At 39.7% G+C, this 22059-nt stretch overlaps 4 protein-coding genes across 4 annotated transcripts in view; 2 read left to right on the plus strand and 2 right to left on the minus strand.

Moving 5' to 3' along the window:
• Positions 1-6383, minus strand: part of si:dkey-12h9.6 (macoilin-1) — a 37208-nt gene extending 30825 nt beyond the window's left edge. The window contains exon 1 of the mRNA XM_056405250.1: positions 6248-6383. The gene's annotated coding sequence lies outside the window, so the exon portion shown is untranslated. The remainder of the gene's footprint in view (positions 1-6247) is intronic.
• rhag (Rh associated glycoprotein) lies at positions 1707-10184 on the plus strand. The gene is made up of 10 exons (XM_056405251.1): positions 1707-1957; positions 6268-6451; positions 6547-6697; positions 6845-6992; positions 7312-7478; positions 7580-7717; positions 8185-8306; positions 8478-8551; positions 8656-8729; positions 8965-10184. Exons 1-10 carry the CDS (start codon positions 1780-1782, stop codon positions 9037-9039), a joined length of 1311 nt encoding a protein of 436 aa, XP_056261226.1. The 5' UTR covers positions 1707-1779; the 3' UTR covers positions 9040-10184.
• A 994-nt stretch (positions 10185-11178) lies between these two features.
• On the plus strand, positions 11179-15125 carry si:ch211-22i13.2 (uncharacterized protein LOC553945 homolog). The gene is made up of 7 exons (XM_056363452.1): positions 11179-11335; positions 11939-12011; positions 12622-12783; positions 13032-13093; positions 13179-13268; positions 13586-13675; positions 13792-15125. The coding sequence occupies exons 1-7, from the start codon at positions 11333-11335 to the stop codon at positions 13840-13842; spliced, it is 531 nt and encodes a 176-aa protein (XP_056219427.1). The 5' UTR covers positions 11179-11332; the 3' UTR covers positions 13843-15125.
• On the minus strand, positions 15105-21774 carry rd3 (retinal degeneration 3, GUCY2D regulator). The gene is made up of 3 exons (XM_056363451.1): positions 21519-21774; positions 18346-18659; positions 15105-16177 (listed from the first exon to the last, which is right to left on the minus strand). Exons 2-3 carry the CDS (start codon positions 18633-18635, stop codon positions 15820-15822), a joined length of 648 nt encoding a protein of 215 aa, XP_056219426.1. The 5' UTR covers positions 18636-18659; positions 21519-21774; the 3' UTR covers positions 15105-15819.
• Between the last annotated feature and the right edge of the window lie 285 nt (positions 21775-22059).

The raw sequence follows: 22059 nt of genomic DNA on the forward strand, positions 1-22059 counted from the left end.
CACGATGACAAACTATAGACATAATAATGGGTTGAATAATTGCGGGTTGGAGTTTCACCCCTGTACAAACATTTCTCAGCAAAAATAATAAGTTAAACTGCAGGAGTCAAAAATCCAGTTTATTCTATAATAGACTTAAATTCAATAAAAAAGACGAGAACTACAAGAGGAGGAAGCTGATGTGAGGGAGTATCTGTAACCGTCATGAATGAATGACTGTGGCAGTTGGACCACAAATCCTCCCGTGATGTTCAAGTTGTCTTAAAAAAAAAAAAGAAAAAAGAAAAGAGAGTGGCACTATGGCTCCACCCACTGAAAAAAGCCTCCACTGTCTGCCAAATATTACCGCAAAACTCTGTAGTACAAACTGATTGAGTAATGAGTCAGTGTGAGTAGATTAGTACTAGCAGTGCTGCAGAGTGTTTGATATCTCTCAACATTTGGAAGTAATTTCCTAAAGGGTCTGGGAAAACCCTCACTGTTCTCAGCTCCAAGACAAACAGTAATGTGTTGCTGGCAGTGATTAACTACTCTGCTCATTCATAAAGCCCTCGGCCCAAATGAAGGACCTCTGACCTGAGGTAATTTGGTGAGAGGCCTAAGATTGTCACCACACTCACTGTGGGAGCCGCTTACTGGATCAGAACCTCCAGGTCAATCAGAGGAGGCGTAAGCTTGGATAGTTTCTGGTGGTAAATGAAGCAGAGGCATGTACAGTGAGTAACAATGACTCAAGACAAACAGTTGATGGTAAGGACCTGATCTCTGAAGTAACCTGATTACAGTTACACATACTGTCTGCAGGGGTCATGGGTGGAATGACAATGTGTAGCATTTGTCAAATCAACATGATGGAGCTTAATTACTGAATTGATGCGCTTTACTACAAATTTCAAGTACTTTATATTTCAACTCTACTACATATCAGAGAGAAATAATGTACTTTTTACTCCACTCCACTCATTCAACAGTTATAGTTGTCCTGATGTGTTTTGGTTGTCTGAAAGGTCTTATATTGAGTTAGCTTTTTAATGAGGAGATTAGTTATAATCCAATAATATCATATTTTCTGAAAGCTTCCATTCAATGTTTTTTTAATTTTGACCTTAAAGTACATTTTGTTGATGATACATCTGTACTTTCGCTTAGAAAAACTTTAAATGCTACTATTACTTAAGTGAAGTATCTGAATCTGCAGGTGCATCATTCAAAACACTGCAAAATGGTTTAATATCAAGGGGACAGGCTCTTAAGTCATCTGCACTTAGAAAGAGGAACAGTGTTCAGCAGAGTGGATAAAACAGAAATAATAGCTGCTTGCGTTTGAGTTTACAGAACAGATGTAAACAACGAATGTAGAAACATTTCTATATTTCAATCATCTACTGTATTTTAAGACATTAAAAGATCAGTCAGAAGTTAAGTCAGTAAATCAACAAACATAACTTTGACAGTGAAAAATGAGTGGGAAGCAGCAGTCATTAAGTTTTTCTCCCATGTCCGCTCACTGGCTGGGTGTCATTACGCTTGTGTTTTGCTTAGTCCCCTTTAACGTCCAGAAAGGAAACCCATCCCCGTGAGCAAAGTGCATGAGGGGGGTGTGCACCACCCAGGCCTCAGTCTTCTGGCTTGTCATTGGTCACCACCAAATCTGCATCAGTTTAAAACCAGACACCACTTTCTTCCCTCCCTTCACACAGCACAACCCCTGAAAAAACAGACCGAGTTGGTGAGTGTGTGTGTCACACTGTGTGAGAGATAACCAGAGTTGGTCTCAGGATGCCTGCGTACGCCACCAACATGAGGTTCAAGTTCCCCATTGTGGCCTTGGCTTTGGAGATTGTCACCATCATACTGTTTGCGTTGTTTGCGGTCTATGATGACGGCAAAGGTCACGGGCACAGCGCACACTCCAATGAAACTCATCATGAAGAGAAACCTTTGGATCTCTATCCCAGTAAGTCTATGTGGGGCTGCATGCTGAGGGATGCTCTGCTGCTGGATATCTCTATGTTTGGTCACTAGACTGCTTAAAAATGATGGATAATCAAGTTTTGGCTCTAACACAATGCCTTTGTTGCAGCTTTGAGGTTAAACTTCTTGTTAATTGGTGAAAATTCAGTTCAAATATCCAGCAGAGCTTTGTAACACCCAAGAGAGGCAAGGCTAGATTATTTTTCAAGGTTTTTTGCTGCCTGTAGCAAAAATGATCTGAATTAGAAGTTTTGGTGAAAATGCTTAAATTTAGCTTATGTTTTACTTTTTATAAAAAGGAATAAATGTACAAATATTCCATATTTCCAAGCTTTGGTTCTTAAGTCTTGAACTTTGAAGTGTTGAGTGAACTGAAAACAGTCTCCTTCCTTTATTGGAATAATGTGAATTCTTTTTCAAGAGTGTGATTTTCTAATTACCTGCGAACAGAAATAGAAGAATTTGGAGGCTGTTTCTAGAGCAGATCTGCTGAATGCAATAAGAGGAGTCATGGGGTCACATTCTCGTCCGACACAAAGTCTATTCACACGCATTCAGCTGTGGAGTCAAGAGGATCCTGCAGGGAAAAGTGTCAGTCTCATGCAGTGGGGGCCACATGTGATTTACATTAATGCCTAAAAAACAGTATGACAGATAGTAAAGAGAGCAAAGACTGATGGTCAGTGGAACAGAATAATGCTGTTTGAATTCTGTGTAGCATCTAAAAGCGTCACTTTCAAGGTGTTTTTGTTTAAATAAGGATATTTAGTGAGTATGGAGCAGTTTCTACAGTTGGCGCTTTTATTTGCACCTTGACTGATTATCTCCATTAAGACTGCTGCAACAATAACTTCTCTTTCACTGTGTGATTGCCTGTTCATGATTGGGTGGGGCAGGTGTGACCCATGGAGATTAGCTCAACAGTCAGTGTTACCGCTGAGGATATCTTCCACTTCAGATGGGATGTTTTAAACAGACTCTTTTTCAAAATTTCTATCACTGGAACTTAGAGCTAGAATTTAAAGATCCCATCTAGTCATGTTTAAAGACAAACAATACTCTGCTTTGAAGAATAACTTTGAGTGACTGAGATGGTCTTTCCAAAAGACTGATGTTGCTTCATCAAATATTCTTAAAATTAATAGTCTCCTTTCGCTGTCATTAAAATATCCAGACTATACATATGCAAATTCATTTCAAAAACACCCAGTGTAGTTTCTACATCTTAAACTTGGTTAACACAGAAAATGTCCCTCTGATGAATGTGCAAACAGCATACAAGTGAAGTAACAATACGCACCTAGAGTGGAGGGAGACTTTAAAAAGAGTTTTATCTACATGTGCCAACAGTACTAACCTGCCGTTATGAGATGTTAAGCATCTAAAAAATACATCTTATTTTGGCACAACATGCTCAGTTAACAATTTACATTATGCTGCTATGAATAAACTGAAGCTATGGCCATTTAAAATACAACAGGGTAATGGTTGCGTGCAGAGATCCACGATCCAACGCATACCAGACATCTGTAATTTTAGGTTCAAAGCAAGACAAATAAGCAGAGAAATGAGGACTAGAGCAAGAAAAAACTGTAAGTTTATCTGTAGAGTAAATTTATCTTAATAACTGGTTGATTAGCAGAATGAAAACATCAAAGGCGAGGAAATTGGTTGCTCCAGTATTTCAAAAATGACTTTTTATTTTTGCAGTGATTGCATCACTCAGGCTGCAGCACAGTAGGTCCTGAGGAGATTCTCTCACTCTTGTCTTGGCTCACCCAATTTTGCAGAAGATTACTGAGTGTTACCTAACATCTGGGCGTGGAGCCAGACTCTGTGGCTGCTTTCCAACTTTACCTCCTCCCCATCCTCAATCTGCTGTTCACTATAGAAGCCCCTACTACAAGGGAAGCAAGTCTGAGTCACCCAGCAGAGAATGGGAGAAGGGGGGGGGAGTCAAGTGCAAGCTGAGGGGCAAACAGGTTCTCTTCAAAACAGCTCCATGGGTGTGAAGCACACTTCTACTCACAGCTGCATGTATCAGTGTAGATAAAAAAATGTTGATCACGTTGCGCTGCGCTGAACAATGACACAACGGAATACTTTAAGATGATCACCACCATTTGTGATTATTCTCTTTCAAAGTCACTGAAAGTCGTTCTGTGCCACAATATTTGGCCCAATTCTCCCCTCAGTGAGCATGAAACAAGTGAACAATCTCTTTTCAAAGAGAGAAATCGACATCAAATCAGTGTGTTACTTTTTTACCAAGCAGTGGCAAATGTAACTATTGGCCTGACAATATGAAATATGACTTTAATCATCTCTGAATACAGACTGTATGAGAGTCCTGTGGATGAACCATGGATCATTATTCTTTCTCTCTAAGTAAATTATGGTATTTAGAATCATTTTTAAATGAATCCGTTTATACTGACGACAATCAATCCCACGAAAAAAAAAAGTAGTAGCCAGGCAACAGCTCTGAGTGAACACATTTGTGCACCTAGCAGCCAGATTGGTTGATGAGCATTCAGTCGTTTAAAAATATAATTTAAGAACATGTAAAACAGACAAAGTGTATGAAAACCATCACGATTAAAAGGTTCCATCTTCAGCCTCACAAAAGTAGATGTAGGCGTCTTCAAGTCCAATGTGTCAAAAATGTGCCGACACACTATATATGTAAATACTGTTGACAAAAATAGATGTGGATGAATTTAATCTGCCTCATTAGTCTATCGTTGTAAAGCTGCTCCACTTTAAACAGGTGCTCATGTTATTGTCTGTGTTTTATGGAAATGTACTCTGAGGTAGAAAAACATAGATATTTTCACGTCTGATATCTAGACATGTAGCATGTGTGTGTGCACTGTGTTTTTAGATAAGTGGAGTTAAGACATGGGTTGACCCTGTTCTCATAATAATATGATGTGTAATGGATACAAGTGTCCCAAAAGGGATGTTTAATGTTATTTAATGGAATAGTTCTGTGAAATAAGCTTATTTGCTTCAAGAGAGTTAGATGGACTAGACTAATACCACTCTCTTGACTGTAAGGTAAACTGGAGAGAGGGGGAAACAGCTAGCCTTGCTCAGTCCAAAGGTAACAGAATTCCTCTAGCAGCACCTCTAAAGTTCACGAATAAACACTTTATGAAACATCCAATTCTGAGCACAAAGTCTAAGGCACATTTTTCACCAAAATACCAACAATTTGCTTTGCACTGCCTCATGTGAATGAGCCTCATGTGTCAGCCCCTCTCCTCCCACCTGTTCACACCGTGTGTTCTGCCCTTGACGCCAAATTACTGCAAAAATGTGCAAAGCAAATTTCAAGCTAAAGAAAATATCAAACGGTCAGAACAAAGCTTGTGCTGGCCACCATGAAAAGTAGGGCCCTATTACTAATGCGTACAATGTTAATTTTATCAAATTAGTTATGGGTCCTGATCTCTTCTTACTCTTGTCAAGAATGCAAATATGTGCACTTCCAAAACTGTCAAACCTTCCTTTAAGACTGCAGAGCAGCAGTAAAGACCTGCCTTTTCAAAGATGAAATGTGTCATGTCTAGACAATAGTGGCTACCTTAATGTTTACTATGAACTAAGGAAATGAAGCCCATTGTTCCCCGGCATGTACACATCTCCACCTTGACGTATTTTCCATATGATGGTCTCATCATATCAAGCTTAAAGGCTTTTGGGCCATTTCCTGTCACTATGATGACTCTTTGAGGGAGCGCCCCAAAGTTTTCTTGTGTGTTCTTACAACTGAGAATACAGATAGTAAAATATTGTATATAATCCAAACCCAGTCCCAACCCTAGCATTTTTGTCAGCCTAACAGCTGAGACTAATAGATAAGGGTTTGCTGACAAGCGTCCCTTCCCGCGAGTTTAAACTTATCAAAATCATATGCACTTAATAGAAACAGCTCAAGGGCCACAAACTCAACAGAAACAGCGGGAGCATTTTTCCCAGAATCCCATTAATAGTGTGATTGAATTGCTTTTACAGCTAACAGGTCATGGTTGACAATGCAGCTCCTGTGTCAAGTCCAGTAACTGCTTGATAAATCATTTAAACTACAAAGTCCAAAGAAAACCACCGTGAACAGGAAAGTCGTAGCAGATGGCTAATTTCTAATTGAAGGCAGCATTTTATGAAAGTATTTGATCTGATTCAATTTCATGTCCACATTTAGCTGAGGCTCAAGTGGGGCTCTTATAACAAAGCAGGGTCCTGTCATCAACTCAGCAGCAGAACTGACCTCCCCTTTCGTGTCTCCAGTGTTTCAGGATGTCCACGTCATGATTTTCATCGGATTCGGGTTCTTGATGACCTTCCTGAAGAGATACGGCTTCAGCAGCGTGGGCATCAACTTACTCCTGGCCGCATTCGGCCTGCAGTGGGGCCTCCTCATGCAGGGCATCTGGCACCTGGATGACGGCAAGATCAAAATCAGCATCTTCAAGTATGACTGACTGGGGATTTCTGTGTTCCACCTCCTCTCCTTATTATCCTATCATTTCGTTTTCCTAATGATTTATTTCCTTCCATCTCCTGCAGAATAATCAATGCAGACTTCAGCACAGCTACAGTCCTGATCTCCTTTGGAGCTGTTCTGGGTAAAACCAGCCCTGTGCAGCTCCTCATCATGACCATCCTGGAGATCACCATCTTCTCCATCAATGAGCACCTGGTGGCAAATGTTCTAAAGGTGAGTACGCAATGACACATGCGTGTGTTGTTGAACTACATGAGCAAAACACAGCATTATGACTATATACCTTCACTGTGTAAACTGAATTGTGTTGTACACACATTGCCACAACTGTATTGTTATGGATCCATTTTCTTTTTGCAGGCTAATGACGTTGGGGCGTCCATGATCATCCATGCTTATGGAGCGTACTTCGGCCTGGCAGTGGCTCGAGTGCTTTACCGACCAGGTTTAAGAAACGGACATGAGAACGACGGATCTGTTTATCACTCTGATATGTTTGCTATGATTGGTGAGAGCCAGTTACACTTTAAACTAATTTAATTTATTGATCATCTGTTTAAAACAGTAATGTGTTTTATTAGGCTCTAATTTTCCCTCACTGGGTCATCGCTGACCTCCTGCACATATATGGCGTATGCCACCTAGTGGACAACAGTAGTCATGCAGCATGTACAGTGGTAAAGCCATATCGACCTCAGCTGTGTATTAATCCTGTTGAGGAAAAATTAATATTGACACTTAATTTGTGAAAGTATCTAACTTGCAGCGCGGTTTGATGTGAATCAGACTGATACAAATGCTGTGTCTTTATCACCCTCTTTCTACAGGAACCGTCTTCCTGTGGATGTTCTGGCCCAGTTTCAACTCGGCCATTGCTGAACCGGGCTACACACAGCTCACCGCAGTTATCAACACCTACCTCTCCCTGGCTGCCTGTGTGATGTCTGCCTACGCCATCTCCAGCCTCGTGGAGCACAAAGGAAAACTGGACATGGTCGGAAAACTTTCCTCCTAACATTCACAGTAACACTTCAAGAATAAACTAAACAAAACAATTAAGTTATATACTTATATTTACATCTTCATGCTGTATAGGTGCACATTCAAAACGCCACTTTGGCTGGTGGCGTTGCCGTGGGAACGTGTGCTGACATGAACATCGAGCCATTTGGGGCCATGCTGATTGGATTAGTGGCTGGCATCATCTCCACCCTTGGCTTCAAGTTCCTAACTGTGAGTTGAAAATCAAAGCAAAGGTGAAAAATAAAAAAAATGAGAGTGTTATAAAGTATAATTTTTAAGTTTGAAAATGTATGGTAGAAACTTTGTTAACACTGATAACAGATTAACTGTGTAAGTAATTTCTAAGAAAAAGATGGCAAAAAAGATTGGCTTTTCAAGTATGAATATTTTCTAGTAATATTGTATGAAATATGTTCTTCAATGACAGTAAATTGAATATCTTTAGGTCAAAACAAGACATCTGAAAACATCCCCATAGACACAAGGAAGCTGGGAACATTAATCCATAATCAAAATATTCATTAGCAAACTACTTGATACTTCAAAAAACTGTATCTGTCAGCCAAAAGCAATCAATACAGAGCTCGTGATCATTTTTTAGTATCAAAATGCATATTTCACCTTTTAAAAAGACATTCATTTGGTTGCTACATGATGCCTCTTTTCCTCCTCTGCAGCCCATCCTGTCATCCAACCTGGGCATCCAGGATACCTGCGGTGTCCACAATCTGCACGGCATGCCCGGCATCCTGGGTGGGTTGGCTGGTATTGTGGCCGTGGCTTTGGGGAAGAAAGAGGGGTAAGGGCCATTTTCTTCACCACAATTCTTATCCATACATCTTGTAATATATGTTTACACACATAACTGTATTGCAGCTTTGAAACTATTTTATACTCCAGCTAAATGTCAGTTTCAGGCTCTTACAATCTTGTCTCTTCTCCTCTTCCTCCTCCTCCTCCTCCTCTTCAGAGGTAGCGCTGCCATGCAAGCTGCTGCCTTGGCTTCATCCCTCGGGTTCGCTTTGGTTGGAGGTTTTCTTACAGGTGGGTGGAGATGAAAATTAAATCATGAACGTGACACATAACAGTTAAACCTTTGTGACTCCATGAAAAGGGCAGGGTTCAAACAATTCATTTTCTTCCACAAGGTTTTATTATGAAGTTGCCGATCTGGGGACAGCCTCCAGACCAGAACTGCTTCGATGACTCTATTTACTGGGAGGTGAGAAATCCCGTCCCTCATAAACATCATCTCTAGTTTCTGTCTGTGACAGACTTAGTAGCCTGATGTTTTTGTGGTTTTGGGATCATGTCAGACAGATGTGGTTCTCTGCATCAGTATGTAGATATTATCACTAGTCTCATAATTATGTCAACTTTCTGGTATTAGTGCATATAAGCAAATGATGGTCTGTTTCATCATGCTACATGAATAATTTGGATTGCATGCTTTCCAGGTTCCCGAGGAGGAGGACGAGAACGAGGAGAGCTTGGCTCATGCTGATCACTCAAAGAACAAAGCAGAAGCTTAAATGTCTGCCTATCATCCACTGAGCTCAAAGCTGAGAAGTAAATGATTATTAACCAGCTACATGATGACCACAGACATCAATTTAGTCAATTTTGAGACTGTTTTGTGAGCAAAGATATCTTCACGCAGGGTATTTTTCTTCTGACATTATTTACATTAATCCCATTTACAGTAAGAAAAAAAGAATATTTTAAGACTTTGAAAAGACAACATCAACCTTCAGGGATTTTTTTTTTTTTTAACACTGAAAGTTTTGATTAATTATCTACAACAGTTGTGGGCCACACCAGTTAGTTTCACTGCTGATACACAACTACTTCTATAAGCTTTTCTTTATGTCATTTTATATTATAAAAAGCATAAAAGCATGTTTTGAGATATTAGCATATTGTGTGTATTTTTTCTTCATACATTCTTTTATATTTCCATACACTTGGAGTAGGCATTTTCTCTGCTGAGGCTTAAGTCAAAGAGAGGAGTTGAACTCAGCTTTGATCTGCAGCTTCACGTTACCTCACTGGAGCCCATTCCTTCAACTCGAAAAGGAGTCAGAGTCAGACTGTGAAACCAGCAACGTGGCTCTGACATGGGCAGGGATAGTCACATGATATTCTTGTAACTAATGAACCTCTGCGTGTCTTATCTCCTGTTGCTTCCAAGCGTTTTCTGTCTATCTGAGGGCAGCTGTACAACTTCTTTTAACGCCACGCATTCAGAGCTGTGCATTTACCATTAGATTGGTTGTCACACAAGCTGAGGATTATGGTGGGGGGGGTTTTTCCTTTTTACTATTTACATCAAATGTATTCTTACATGTACATACAGTTTAGTTCTTAGATGGATTGACATGGTCAGTTTTATCAAGGCCCTGCAATGTCAGAAGAGCAACTGGTACTGAACTAATTTCAGACATCATTTATCATCATGGAGGACAGGCTTTTAGTGTGTTGAACATCAAAGCATAGGACTGCAGGGCTGGATAAAACTGACTACACATAGCGTTAATCAATATTTTGGTTTGTCAAATGATTTATGATGCCCAGAACACTGAAATGCATCAAGATTTTGTATTTTTATACAGCGGGCATATGCTCTTATTTGTATAATATACTAATACTGTCATAATAAATATGTTTTTGTACAATACCAGTGTTTATGTGTGATTTTATGGAAGTATTTAGTGTTTCAACATTACCAACCATTCCTACACTTAAATATGTGTGGAAATGTTAGTTTGTTGGCGTTCTTGTATTTGACTGTAGCTTGGCACAGTTTTGTCAGAAGTAAATGATGAATACCTAAGTTAAGTCAGTAGCTATACCCTGCTGACTGGTGATCCCCTGACTTTTAATCTATAGTCAGAGAGGGTTGACATTTGTGGATGTAACTTTTTATCATCCATCATCTGGTCAAAATGTAACTTTCTCCATTACTTTGGTTTATAAATGATTACCTGCAAAACAAACCAATAAAGCCCAATATATCAGCCAATGTGTCAGTATTATACTGTATAGGTAAGTAGAACTGCGGCAGAGAAATACCAAAGATATGCAACTAACTGAAAAATAAAATCAGTGCATCTCTTGGTCACATTACTTGAATGACAAAATTTAGGCATCCTTATCAAAAATGTTTATGTTTGTTATCAAAACTCTACTATTAAGCCACAGTGGACCAGAAGTCCTTGAGGGTTGAGTGCTAAAAAAAGATGAAATTTTAAAGATTAACAATGTTCATGACACAAATTAAATCTGCTGATGAAAATAATGTGACTCTGAAAGAGCTTTTAGCCAAATGGACTTTAAGGTGGGGTTTTATTTGACTGAGTAGCCTTTTTAAGTTACTGTGGAAAGTGAGGAAACATAGTTGACACATAGCTTCGTCCTCGGGGTTGAAATCACTTTCAGGCAGTTAAAAATTAAACTGGTTTACAGAAATCCTCACCAGGTGACATATGTGTTAATATGATGTAATTTACAACTTTATCTTACCTGTTTAACCCTCTGTGATGGAGCAAACAATTAGCATCGTGGACATGTTAGCAGGTAGCATTAACCGTTGTGTTCGCTCTGTCACCGCTGGGGGCGCTGTCACCGTTTCTCTGTAGTTTTCACTCCCGTGTTTTGAACGTAGCCAGCAGCGGTGCATTACGGGATACAAAATGTCTCCTCAGAGTGCTAGCTAATGCCAATTTATGAGGGATAACCGCGAATAAATATATATTTTTCTCCTTTTTTCCCAGCGGTTGTAGAGTCAGTATATATGTGATACTTTAACTGTATTCCGTTGAAGCCATGGTGAGTACAGAGCCTCTTCTTTCAGTAGCATTAGCAGTTTATTTAACATCTTCAAGCGCATTTTAGCTTCATCTTAAGTAAACGTAGTCCTCCTGCTGAAGCGTTCAACACCACATGAAGGGCAATTCATGTATTAACGACTCTGTAAATAATTTCATTTAAACTTGGGATATGTGTTTAAAACGGTAAGGTGCAACTTTATTGCGTGTAACTTTTATTACCTAACGCCGTTCTCCAGGAATGCGGATCAGATTTCAGTGTAAAACCGTCGCTCGACTCACATTAATATCGATACATATTTACTGATACTTTTTATTGTCAATAGCAGCTAATGTAGTGTCATGTGGCGCAGAGTTTTTGTCAATATTTGGGATTTGGATGTATTAAGTATATGCTTCTGATTCTATTTTAATGACCACCGAATGATTGAGAATTTTGTAAAACTATCCATGAAGTGAGCTAACAAGTGATTGATCTATCTTGTTTGTATTGATCATGTTGACACTAGAATCGATCTTTGAATAAGTCTTAGTATCTTGTGGTATCGATACTATTAGTGACTAATCCGCCCCACTCCTAGTAAACATCTGTTTTTGTTCCTAGTCAACAAAAGCGGAGTGCAGAGTGTCCAGCTCCACTTCCAGAACAGATGAGAGGAGGAGATCGAGGAGCAGAGGCAAGACAGCCTCAAACACCGCAACATAAAATTCACCGTCACAGTAAACATTTGACTAGAGCCAGGCATCATCCACTGTTATTTTTGCTAGAAAAGGCAAAAGACTGCAAAAGTTGTTTAAGTTGTTTCTCCATTTTGACCTGTCATCTTATGGTTCTCAATAACTGACTGCTAATGCACTGTATCTGCTAAAATGCATGAATTCTGATATGGTCATTCTTACACCAATCTTGTTTGTGAGGACCAATATCAGCATTTAAAAAAGTCAGGTTTTTTCTTGGGATGTAGCCTAAAATCACAGCTTTATCTACAATTGTATACAATTTATATTAGTACTAGATTGCAAATCACAGTATATTCTAAATTCGATTGTCTAAATTAAACTTTCGTCAATCAAGGTAAATGGTAAATGACTGCATTTATATTGTTTGAATGTGTATATGTGGCACTCTACATCTGGCTTATAAGAATGTATAGTGTCTTGTCAGCCCATACAAGCTGGACATAGTCATATATGTGACACAAACAAAAATTTAATTGATTATTCATTCTATATTTTGGTCTCTCTTTATGATGTCTGTTTTATTGTTTGTGTCTTGTTTGTTTTCAGGGCGAGAAAAAAGCAAGCGGAAACGCAGCCGGAGTAGATCTTCCTCATCATCCTCTTCCAGTTCATCGTCATCATCTTCATCATCCTCTTCCTCATCATCCTCTTCTTCATCGGGTTCATCACACTCATCCAGCCGCAGTCGAAGCAGCTCCAGCAGCAGTGGTGAGTGAACAAATGAGGCTGCAATAAATCTGTGAATCTTTGGCTGATAAACTTTGTTTGTGGTTTTTTTGAATTTCTTCTAAAATGCTATTTTCTTCGAACAGATCTTTTTTTGTACATGGTGCTTTGTAAATCTAGGTTGTATGTGTATTTTCATCATCATAACTACTAAAATCCATGGTCAGGTTTGACTCAACACATTGTTTTGTTGTTGTTGTTGTTGTTGTCGTTGTTGTTGTTGGTTTTAGACTCCCGCAGTAAATCCAGAAAGCAGTCTAAGAAAAGGAAAAAGGAGAAACAACACAAAAAAGTAATTTTCTGCTCATTTGATTTCATTTATTTTCTTAAGTCTCTCACAGAAAACTGAGTGTTACTTATTTTGTATTGTGAACCAGAAGGGAAAGAAAGAGAAGCGGCACAAACGTAAAAAAGACAAGAAAGCAAAAGGAGGAGAGGAAAACTCGGGACCTGTACAGATCTCCAAGGTAGCAAAACAGCTCATTCAACACCATTCATTAACAATCCATTCACATTCATTAGACAAGGAATGTTTTACCATACATTGTGTCCCAAGGTGTATTATTCTTCTAGCTATGTATGTAGTACATCCATGTAAAATGTGTTCATGTATCAACAACGTATATTACAACTTACACATTAATGTAGAAACTTTTAGATCCAAGTAATTCTTCTTAATCAATCCATATTGTTCAGTTATCACAGACTTTATGTAACTTTGTCAGTATTATTTTAATGTTTTTGTATTGCAGCCCCCCTAAACTTGCATTTGTTTTTCTTTCAGTACTTGAAGGACAGGAAAAAAGGCAAGTACAGCATGATTTCAGGGAAGAAGATAAAGATGAAAGTAAAGAAGTCAAAGAAAGACAAACAGGTAAACTCACCTTTTTGCTGTCAAGTAGGTGAATAAATGTGCCTTTTATAGTTTGTGAATTGATTGTTATTTGCTTTGGTTCACATCTCCCCTTTTTTTTTCTTTTTTTGTAACAGCGGGATAAAAATCGGGCAGAACTTCTTGAGTTCTTGAACTCTACCCTGTGATGCCACTGGACGCCAGTAGCGGTGGTCGGGCTCTTCAGCAGAACTCAGGAAACAACAACTCAGCCTTGAGGACGAGATGATGAATACGACTTGAATGAACACACGGGCAGCACTGAGCCAGATGGAGGGAAGGAGCTGCAAAGTGAGATGCTGCTGTCCAGGTTCCCCATTCTTCAATTTTTACTCCGATCGCTTTTGTGACATGAGCAGAGTTTTTGTTGAACGGTGTCTTTATCTGTGGCCAAATAGATCACATGAAGGTGTAATTGTCATCAGGCAGCGTCAGAGTGTTCAAAGTGGGTAAAGTGCCAGTCATTGGCTTCTCAACTTTGCCTGTGGTTTGAACGTATGCCATCCCTCTAAAAGAGTACTCCACCGATTTCGCATTGCACATTGTTGGACTCACATTGGAGAATGATCATTGTAAAAATGATCAGAGTTTATGCAGCAGAGGCAGAGATATTGTCTGTTTTTTGTTCCATGCATTCTTCTGTCGTGTCAAAATCTGCATTATCCAGAATGCAACTTGACCGCTGACGGGTCGGTTGGAGATTTGGGTATGTTACGCTAGTTGTGGCTAATGTACCCTCAAGCCTCTAGCTTCATGCAGAGATGAGGAGAGGGCTCCAGAGATCTGGTGAGCTCAGTTTTTTCTCCATACCAGAGCGGACACGAGTAACCTCACTTGAGGACATCAGATTTCATACAGCTCCCTCTGGAGCCACAAAAGGCTTTATAAACCTTTTTTTTTTTTTTTTTTTTTACCATACATGCAGAAGTACTCCCTAAGACCTGCAAACAGACTTTGATGTGTAAAATCGGTGAAGTTCTTCTTTGAAGTTCCAGATATTTTTTTCCAGCTGTCAATCATTCATGTCAACTTTACTTCTTTTAGAACTGTCCATTCTTTTGTAAATACCTGCCCGTTATGTTTTCACAGTAAAACTTGGCTGTCGGAACCACAGTATGTACCAATACCTTAGTTTTTAATGTCTACATTTTGTTTAAAATGAAATGAAAATCGACTCTGCTTTGTGTTTAATGATTACTGTACCACTTACTCATAACATTCATTCCCCAAATTCTGTCACCTCTTTTATCAATCTTTTTTCAGCATCAGTTACTTTATTAAACTGAAATACAAAACAAAATTACTGTTAGCCCTTGTATCAAACCAGTTAAAAAGCTTTATATGGACGATGGAGTAAACCTGTTGTGAACTGTTGAATTTTGCTGTGTGACAAACAGAAGAGAAACGGCAATAAACTGATGGGAAGATTTTACTTCGAAATGTTTCACTCAGAAAGATCTTTTCTCATACAGTGATCATTTCTTGGTGCGTTTTCGTCTGTGACACACTCTTTCAAATGAAGAACACGGAAGGAAAGCTTTGTGTTTGCTGACCTTGGATGAAGAATCGTTGTGCAGAGTCCTTGTGCTGTTGCGAGACAACAAAGTGCTGTCGGTGGAGAGAGCATGACTCACTCTCTGAATGACCTTAATGTGAACATTAATATTACCTGCAATTTGTTTTAAGACTGTATGGGTAACATCTATACAGAAATCTCTTGCAAAACTATCTGTCATAAAAGACCATTTACCTTTCAGGGCATTTGTGAAGTCATTTTGTCCTGCAACAAGAAAGCTTAAAATTACATAAATATCCCTACCAAGCTACAGTAAATAGCCCTCAGTGCTTGGATGCCAAATCTCTACAAAATATAAAAGGCATCATTGCAAGAGCTGATAATCTCAGTCAATAGAAACTGAAACTGTAACTTAGTGCTGTCAAGGTACAGAAGATCTGAGAAAACACCTGGCATTGCCCTTTCAGATGAAAAGATAAGTAAACAGATCAAATGCTGAGTGGTCTCATACTGAAAATCAGGTGTAAAGAGGATGTACTGCAGCAGAGTTCTCGAGATCAGCATCTGTCCCACTCGAATGTCCCGTCATCACTCTCCTGAACGCCCCGCATCAGACAACCTTACTGCTACTGGTTCCTTTGTATCTGAAGTCAGGCACGCTCCATACTCTCTGCGACCTCTCCGCCCCTTTCTCCACGTCCTCTGACACCGTTTTGAGGTCGCTCAGCCCCGCTCCGTCGGCCGCAGCAGAGGTCAGACCCACCGTGCTTCCGAAGGGGTTGATCTTGATCCGGGACTTGAAGTTGATGAGGGACATGCTCATGGCACGCTTGTTGTTCCACTGGCGGGCGAGCCGCTGCGCCTCCTGCTCCTCCTTCAGGTGGTCCAGAGCCTCCAGGAGGACAGAGCGGAACAGGCTGGACACCTCCTGCGCCTCGGGCTCATTGGCCTGCATTACCTCCCTGAACCTGTGCAAAGCAAAACACAAGTGAGCTGATGAGAAATTATATAATAACCACTTGGTTGCACTGTTTATTCTATTTCTATTTCTATTATGATGTGACTTGAGCTTGAACTGTTGCTGTGCATCAACTGAAATTTAAGCGTAACGTAGAGCAGCTATAATCAATCTTTTTATACAACATATCAAATATGTTTGCCCGGTAAGCCTCCTTAAATCTGAAACACAGATGAAGTTAGAAGAGCTACTCTGAGTTCATGTCGGTTCAGTTTTGAACCAAGCATATGAAACGATAATAAGTAATGGAACACCACAAACAAACGCAAGGATAATGCACCAAAACTATGACAATACATTTGCAGTATCTTTTTCATTTCTCTCAGAATAAGTGCAATAATGCAGGTAACAGAAGAGAGAACCTTTTGTTTGTTGTACCAGAGTTTTTATTCTGGCCTTTGCACAAAAGAACATGTGCACGATGGCAAATGTTATAAAAGGCAACCTGGATCAAAGTCATCAGTGCATGACCAGCACACTCCTGCTAACCCCCCAATTACTCCTCCTCCTAACGAGGTGCTGAAGCCCTAACAAGCCTTTAAATAGACGTCTGTTTGAGGACCTGCTTGCCACTAAGTGCCTCCAGTTAAGTGATGATTGGTCTTATTCCTTCTGCCTAATCCAGAGCCATAAACAGCGCTGAAGAGAAATTATGTTGTTTGGGTCACATTCAGCGCAGGACTCATATTTATTACAGTGCCATGACAACAACTGTCATTGTTAGTATTGGGATATCTTTTATTACATTTTTTTCCTAAGCCTTTTAAGGGCAAACATTACATTTTGACTGTAAGTTTCTGATTGAGGGTGAAATAGTTGTGACAAGCAAAAAAATCCCAACTCAAGGCTCACTTATTATCTTTATCTGGAGCTTTCAACTGCAATTCTGTTATGAGCAAACTCCATCTGCTCAGGAAGACAATGAAATGTGGTTAAAAGCTCTGGAACAAAGCAAGTAATGGACCTTGCGGTAAGATATTTTTTAATGTTTTCTAATTGGTTTCCTATTTTCAATATTACAAGGGAAGATGAGCAGTCACTCTGTGGAAGGTAATGGGTTTCAAGTAAAGAACAGGACAGGCTGACATTTGGGAAAACCCAAAGTATCTCACCTTCTGAGAGAGCATCAGTTAATTACTATTCAAGGCCAATCTGAGAACTGAGGACTGAGGACTCCACCTTCATGCAGCTAATTAAAATCTCAAAAACATGCTCCACTTGGTCCCTGTTTTGTGTGTGTGTGTGTGTGTGTGAGACTTCCACATAGTGTTTAGCCCCTCACTGCTAACCTACATTAACACCTCTCAAACTGCTTCAAAAAAAAAAAAAAGCTGTCAAACTCTAACAAGACACCTGAGACCTCAGCAGCTTCCTGCGAACAGATGCTCAAACAAGCTCAGGACGACTGTGCTGCAAGGACAGAAACACCAAAGCGTTACAGAGTTATGTGTGGGATGACAGAGAGGTTGGCCATCTGATCAGTTTCCATGGCGAAGCGTCTCCCTTCCTCTGCCAGCGATGATGGAGAAGTGTGATTGTCGGCAACATGTCTTGAAATCATATGAACAGTGGGGGTGTGCTTTAATGCAGGGGCAGTAGTGAGGGGAAAAGTGGAGCCTGGAGGTCAAGGTTAATTTATATCAGTGATTTTGAAATTTTACATTGTTAGCACCAAGACTGTTGGCCGAATAAAACTTTTAATAGACTATTCCTTGTATCTAAATCAATTTTAGAGCCTCTAAGCGAGTGTGTTGAGAGTGATAGCAGGTCCCTGTGTTTTCAGTTTTTATACTGGTCCAATGTGGTCTGGACTTGACAAATTTAAATATAGTGGTTTTGAAAATCTGAAGGTGGGTTTAAAAGGTGGGTCACAAGATAAATGAGAGGTGTTGTGAGATGATTAATCAGAGAGGAGGTTCTGTGGCACAAATTTGTATTTGTTAGACTTTGATCTCACTTTTATTTATTTATTTCTATTCGTGAAATGATGAATAATTTGACCTCTTTGAGCCTCAAACTCATAGACATCTGAAACATGTGAAGAGGCATGTATTTTAGTTTCATCTTTAACGATGCATCATATTTTATAAGATGACTTTGTGCTTAGTGTCTCCTTACTTCAGTATGACCAGCCCGCAGCAGGACGGCGGCACCTTGGAGCAGAGGTCCTCCAGGCCAAGCTTCTCCCCGGTGCTGATGCTGTAGGAGGAGCGAGGCGTGCTGGCCAGCCAGCTGTAGTCCACTCCGGTCTTGAGGCGCCGGTACTCGTTCTCCCTCTCCCTCTGCTGCCTCTCGGCCTCCTTCAGCTGCCAGCTGAACTCCAGCATCAGGGTGTCGGTGACCACGTCGGCCGGGTCCCGCCGGGGGCTCCGGTAATAAGGCTCATTCCAGCTAAACCAGGAGGCCATGGCCTTGTCCTCCCTCACAGGCCCCTGATGAGGGAGAGATAATCAGAGGGAGTCATCACACTGAAATGATTAGATGTGACCTCAAATGAAATGAGATCACAGAATATTACTGCCAAGCTTTTGAAATGCTTTCTCAGATTAACTGATATCAGAATGAATTTTTGTTTTGCAAGTGGCTGGATGATAAAACGTGAGTGCTCACTGCTTGTTGTTCTTTCAGTCGGCCCACAGATTAGATTTGCTGCTTTTATTAAAAGTAAACTAATGAGCTGACAGTGAGACATTTTAAAAAGGTGAAATAGTAATTGAAGTCTGTTTGTCTGCACTTTGCAGAATTTGAAATGTGAGACCAATAAGATAAAACAGACAGCACAGTCAAACATCTGAACTGTTGAACGTGTAATTGATTGTCCTCACTTCTATTTATAACAGAGAACATGGACATGTTTGCATAATTTGGCATCATTTACTAAACCACGTCCTCTGAAGTCTGTCTCTAAATCTGGACATATTCCCTAAAGAGAACCCCTCCTGTCTCTGCCTCCACCGGCTCTTTGTTCTACAGGTGTCATGTTCACTCCCACAGATGCTGCATTCAGTTCAATCAATAGTGATTCTTTTGTTTGCATTGCTTTTTGTGATGAAAGCACAAATAACATAAGAGCAGAGGCCACTGATGAAGGTGTCGTGAATCATTAACCCAGAAGAAAAGGTTTTAGTTTATCATCCACATCCTAAAACACGAATGCCGCATGATTAGAGCAGAAATGATTAGTTGATTAATCGATTAGTCAATCGACCCGAGAATATTTATCAGAAACAACTTTGATATTTGATTAATCGTTTGAATCGTGCTAAACATTCTCTGGTTCCAGCTTCTTCATTGTGAAGATTTTTTTCTTTTGTGATAGTAAACTAAAGCTGAAATGATCAGTGCATTAATGGATTAGTTGATTGACAGAAAAATCATCAACAACTATTTTGATAATCGATTAATTGTTTCAGTCGTTTTCAAACAAAAACAGTTAAAAATACTAAACGCTGTCTAATTCCAGCCTCTAAAACGTCAGGATCCACTGCTTTACTGTTAACTGAATATTGCTTTTGGACTGTTATCCTAACAAAACAGGACATTTTTAAAACACCACCTAAGGCTCTTGGTTATTTTTCACCAAGGATTAATCAAAAAACAACTGCCAAATTATAAGATAATGAAATACTCATTAGCTGCAGCCCTGAGGAGAATATCTCTGGCTGTTGTACTGAGAAGACATAAAAGTCAAGCAATTTGAGGAATTGAGTGCCTTGAGCTTTGGGCTCAAACAACTAATTAATTAACTGTGAAAATAATAGGAAATTTAATTGACATTGAAAATGCTATGACCTCCTCATAAGTGCTTTAGAGGCACAGTGTTATGAAGCGCTGTATATTTCCAAACAGCAGTAAACATTACTGTACCTGTATACATCTCTTTGTTCTGTAAATTGTCTGCTGTTATTAGGTGTCTGTTTGGTTTTGTGACTGTCCTCTTTGAATCTTGGGTTAATCTGTTGGCATGTTGAGGTTGTTCGTCAAACCGTAGCTGCTGTACATGCTTTATACCCGGCTCTACTGTATAGTAGCGGGTAGTGATTATCGGCGTGTGCAGAGAAAAGCTTTCACAACAAAGTGACACGATGAGATTAGTGGCAGTCCTACTCTTACCTCAGCACCCGTCTGTTTAACCCAGAGCTGATTAACCCTTCAAGATGGAGTCGAACACATTGCAGTTACTGAAGCACATTGCATTCCCAAAAACAAAAGTATTTAGAGACCTTAATTAAAAATGAAGACTTCTGTATCTCACAATTATGACTCACAATTGCGAAAACTATCTCATAATTACCAGATAGTAGACTAGTGTAGACTAATGGGACAGGAATTGTGACGCTTCAGAACTTGCCTGAGAATAATTGGGTTTTCAAGATTTCTTCAGTATCAAAGTAATTCCTCGACAGTTATCAGTACGTTCAATGGAACGTACCAAAAAGCAACTGTTAATAGCTAATTCAGCATAATTCATTTTCCAAAATGTAAATAAATATAGGCTGAAAAATGGGGCTCAGATTGTAGTTTGCAGTGAATCCATGGCAATGTTCTACTTCCTGTTCCTTGTAAAAGTTTACATCTGTTCACACGAGTGAAGACTTATGTAACCTGTTATTCCATGAATTTGAATATTTTATGTTTCGTTATCAATTGAATTGATTCTTTTACAGAAAGAATAAATAGGTAAAATAGATAAATAAATAAGAGTAGGGCTGAAACCGACAATTATTTTCATTATTGATTGATCTCAGTCCAAGGTGATGTGTCCACGCATCTTGTTGTGTCCAACCAGTTGTCAAAAACAAAAGTATTAAATTTACTACAATGTAAGGCCAAGAAAAGCAGCTCTTCTCAGAACATGTTACCATCAAATTTCTAGAATCCTTGATTGAAAAGGACTTAAGTGATTAATTGATTAACAAGATATTTGCAGATTAATTTTCTGTCATTCCACTAATCATTGCAGCTTTAAACAGGAGATGCAGTAGGTCATCTCTATCTAGGTCAAAACATGAATTTTCTCTCTTAGATAACAGAATTTATTTGTTCCGAGCGAACAAATATCCTGGCTTGAACTTCCTCTCTTTCTTTTTTTCAATCATATCTCTGTGTTTAAATTTCAGCAACCTTTTTTATTTTTGCTCTGCTTCCTACTTTTGTCCGATCCAAACACAGCCTCTGAATACGCTGAAGCATCACTGGGCGACATCTGTTTGGTCCAATCTTTTGCTGTTTACTCCAAAGCAGAATGGAGAATGAACAGTAGAAAGAAAAGAAAAGAAGCAAATCCTTACCTCTTCTTCTATTTCTCCTTTCTTAAGTTTGTTTTGGACTCCACAAGAAACAAAATCACTGTAAGCAGAAGTAGAAAAGTCCCCAGAGAGCAGATAGCTTGGTGGATACCAAAGAGACAAGACTGGCTGATTGAAAAGCAGAGAGAGAAGAGAAATGGTTTCTCTCTCTGCTCACCCGTCCTCACACAGCCCCACAGTATTATCTCCACCTCTCTCTCTCTCTCTCTCTCTCTCTCTCTCTCTCACTCTCTCACTCTCTTTCTCTCTCTCTCTCTCTACTCCCCTCCTCCTCTTCCTCCCAAGAGCCTCTCTGACCTGCCTTTACTTGTTGCAGGAGGTTGGGGGCACCATCTCCAATGGGAGCCATTGGAACACGGCCCCTGATGAAGTGCTTATGTAGCTTTTTACGATTCGCCGTTGCCATAGTGATGCTCCTAAGCCTTTTTGTCCACAGTAAGCTCCATCAGCTGAAAGGGAGATAGAGAGCGATGAAGAGGCAGATAAAGAGGACAGAGTGGGTTTGAGCAACGAGATGGAAAGA

This window comes from Seriola aureovittata, chromosome 19, assembly GCF_021018895.1.
Source record: "Seriola aureovittata isolate HTS-2021-v1 ecotype China chromosome 19, ASM2101889v1, whole genome shotgun sequence".
Taxonomy (NCBI): Eukaryota; Metazoa; Chordata; class Actinopteri; order Carangiformes; family Carangidae; genus Seriola; species Seriola aureovittata.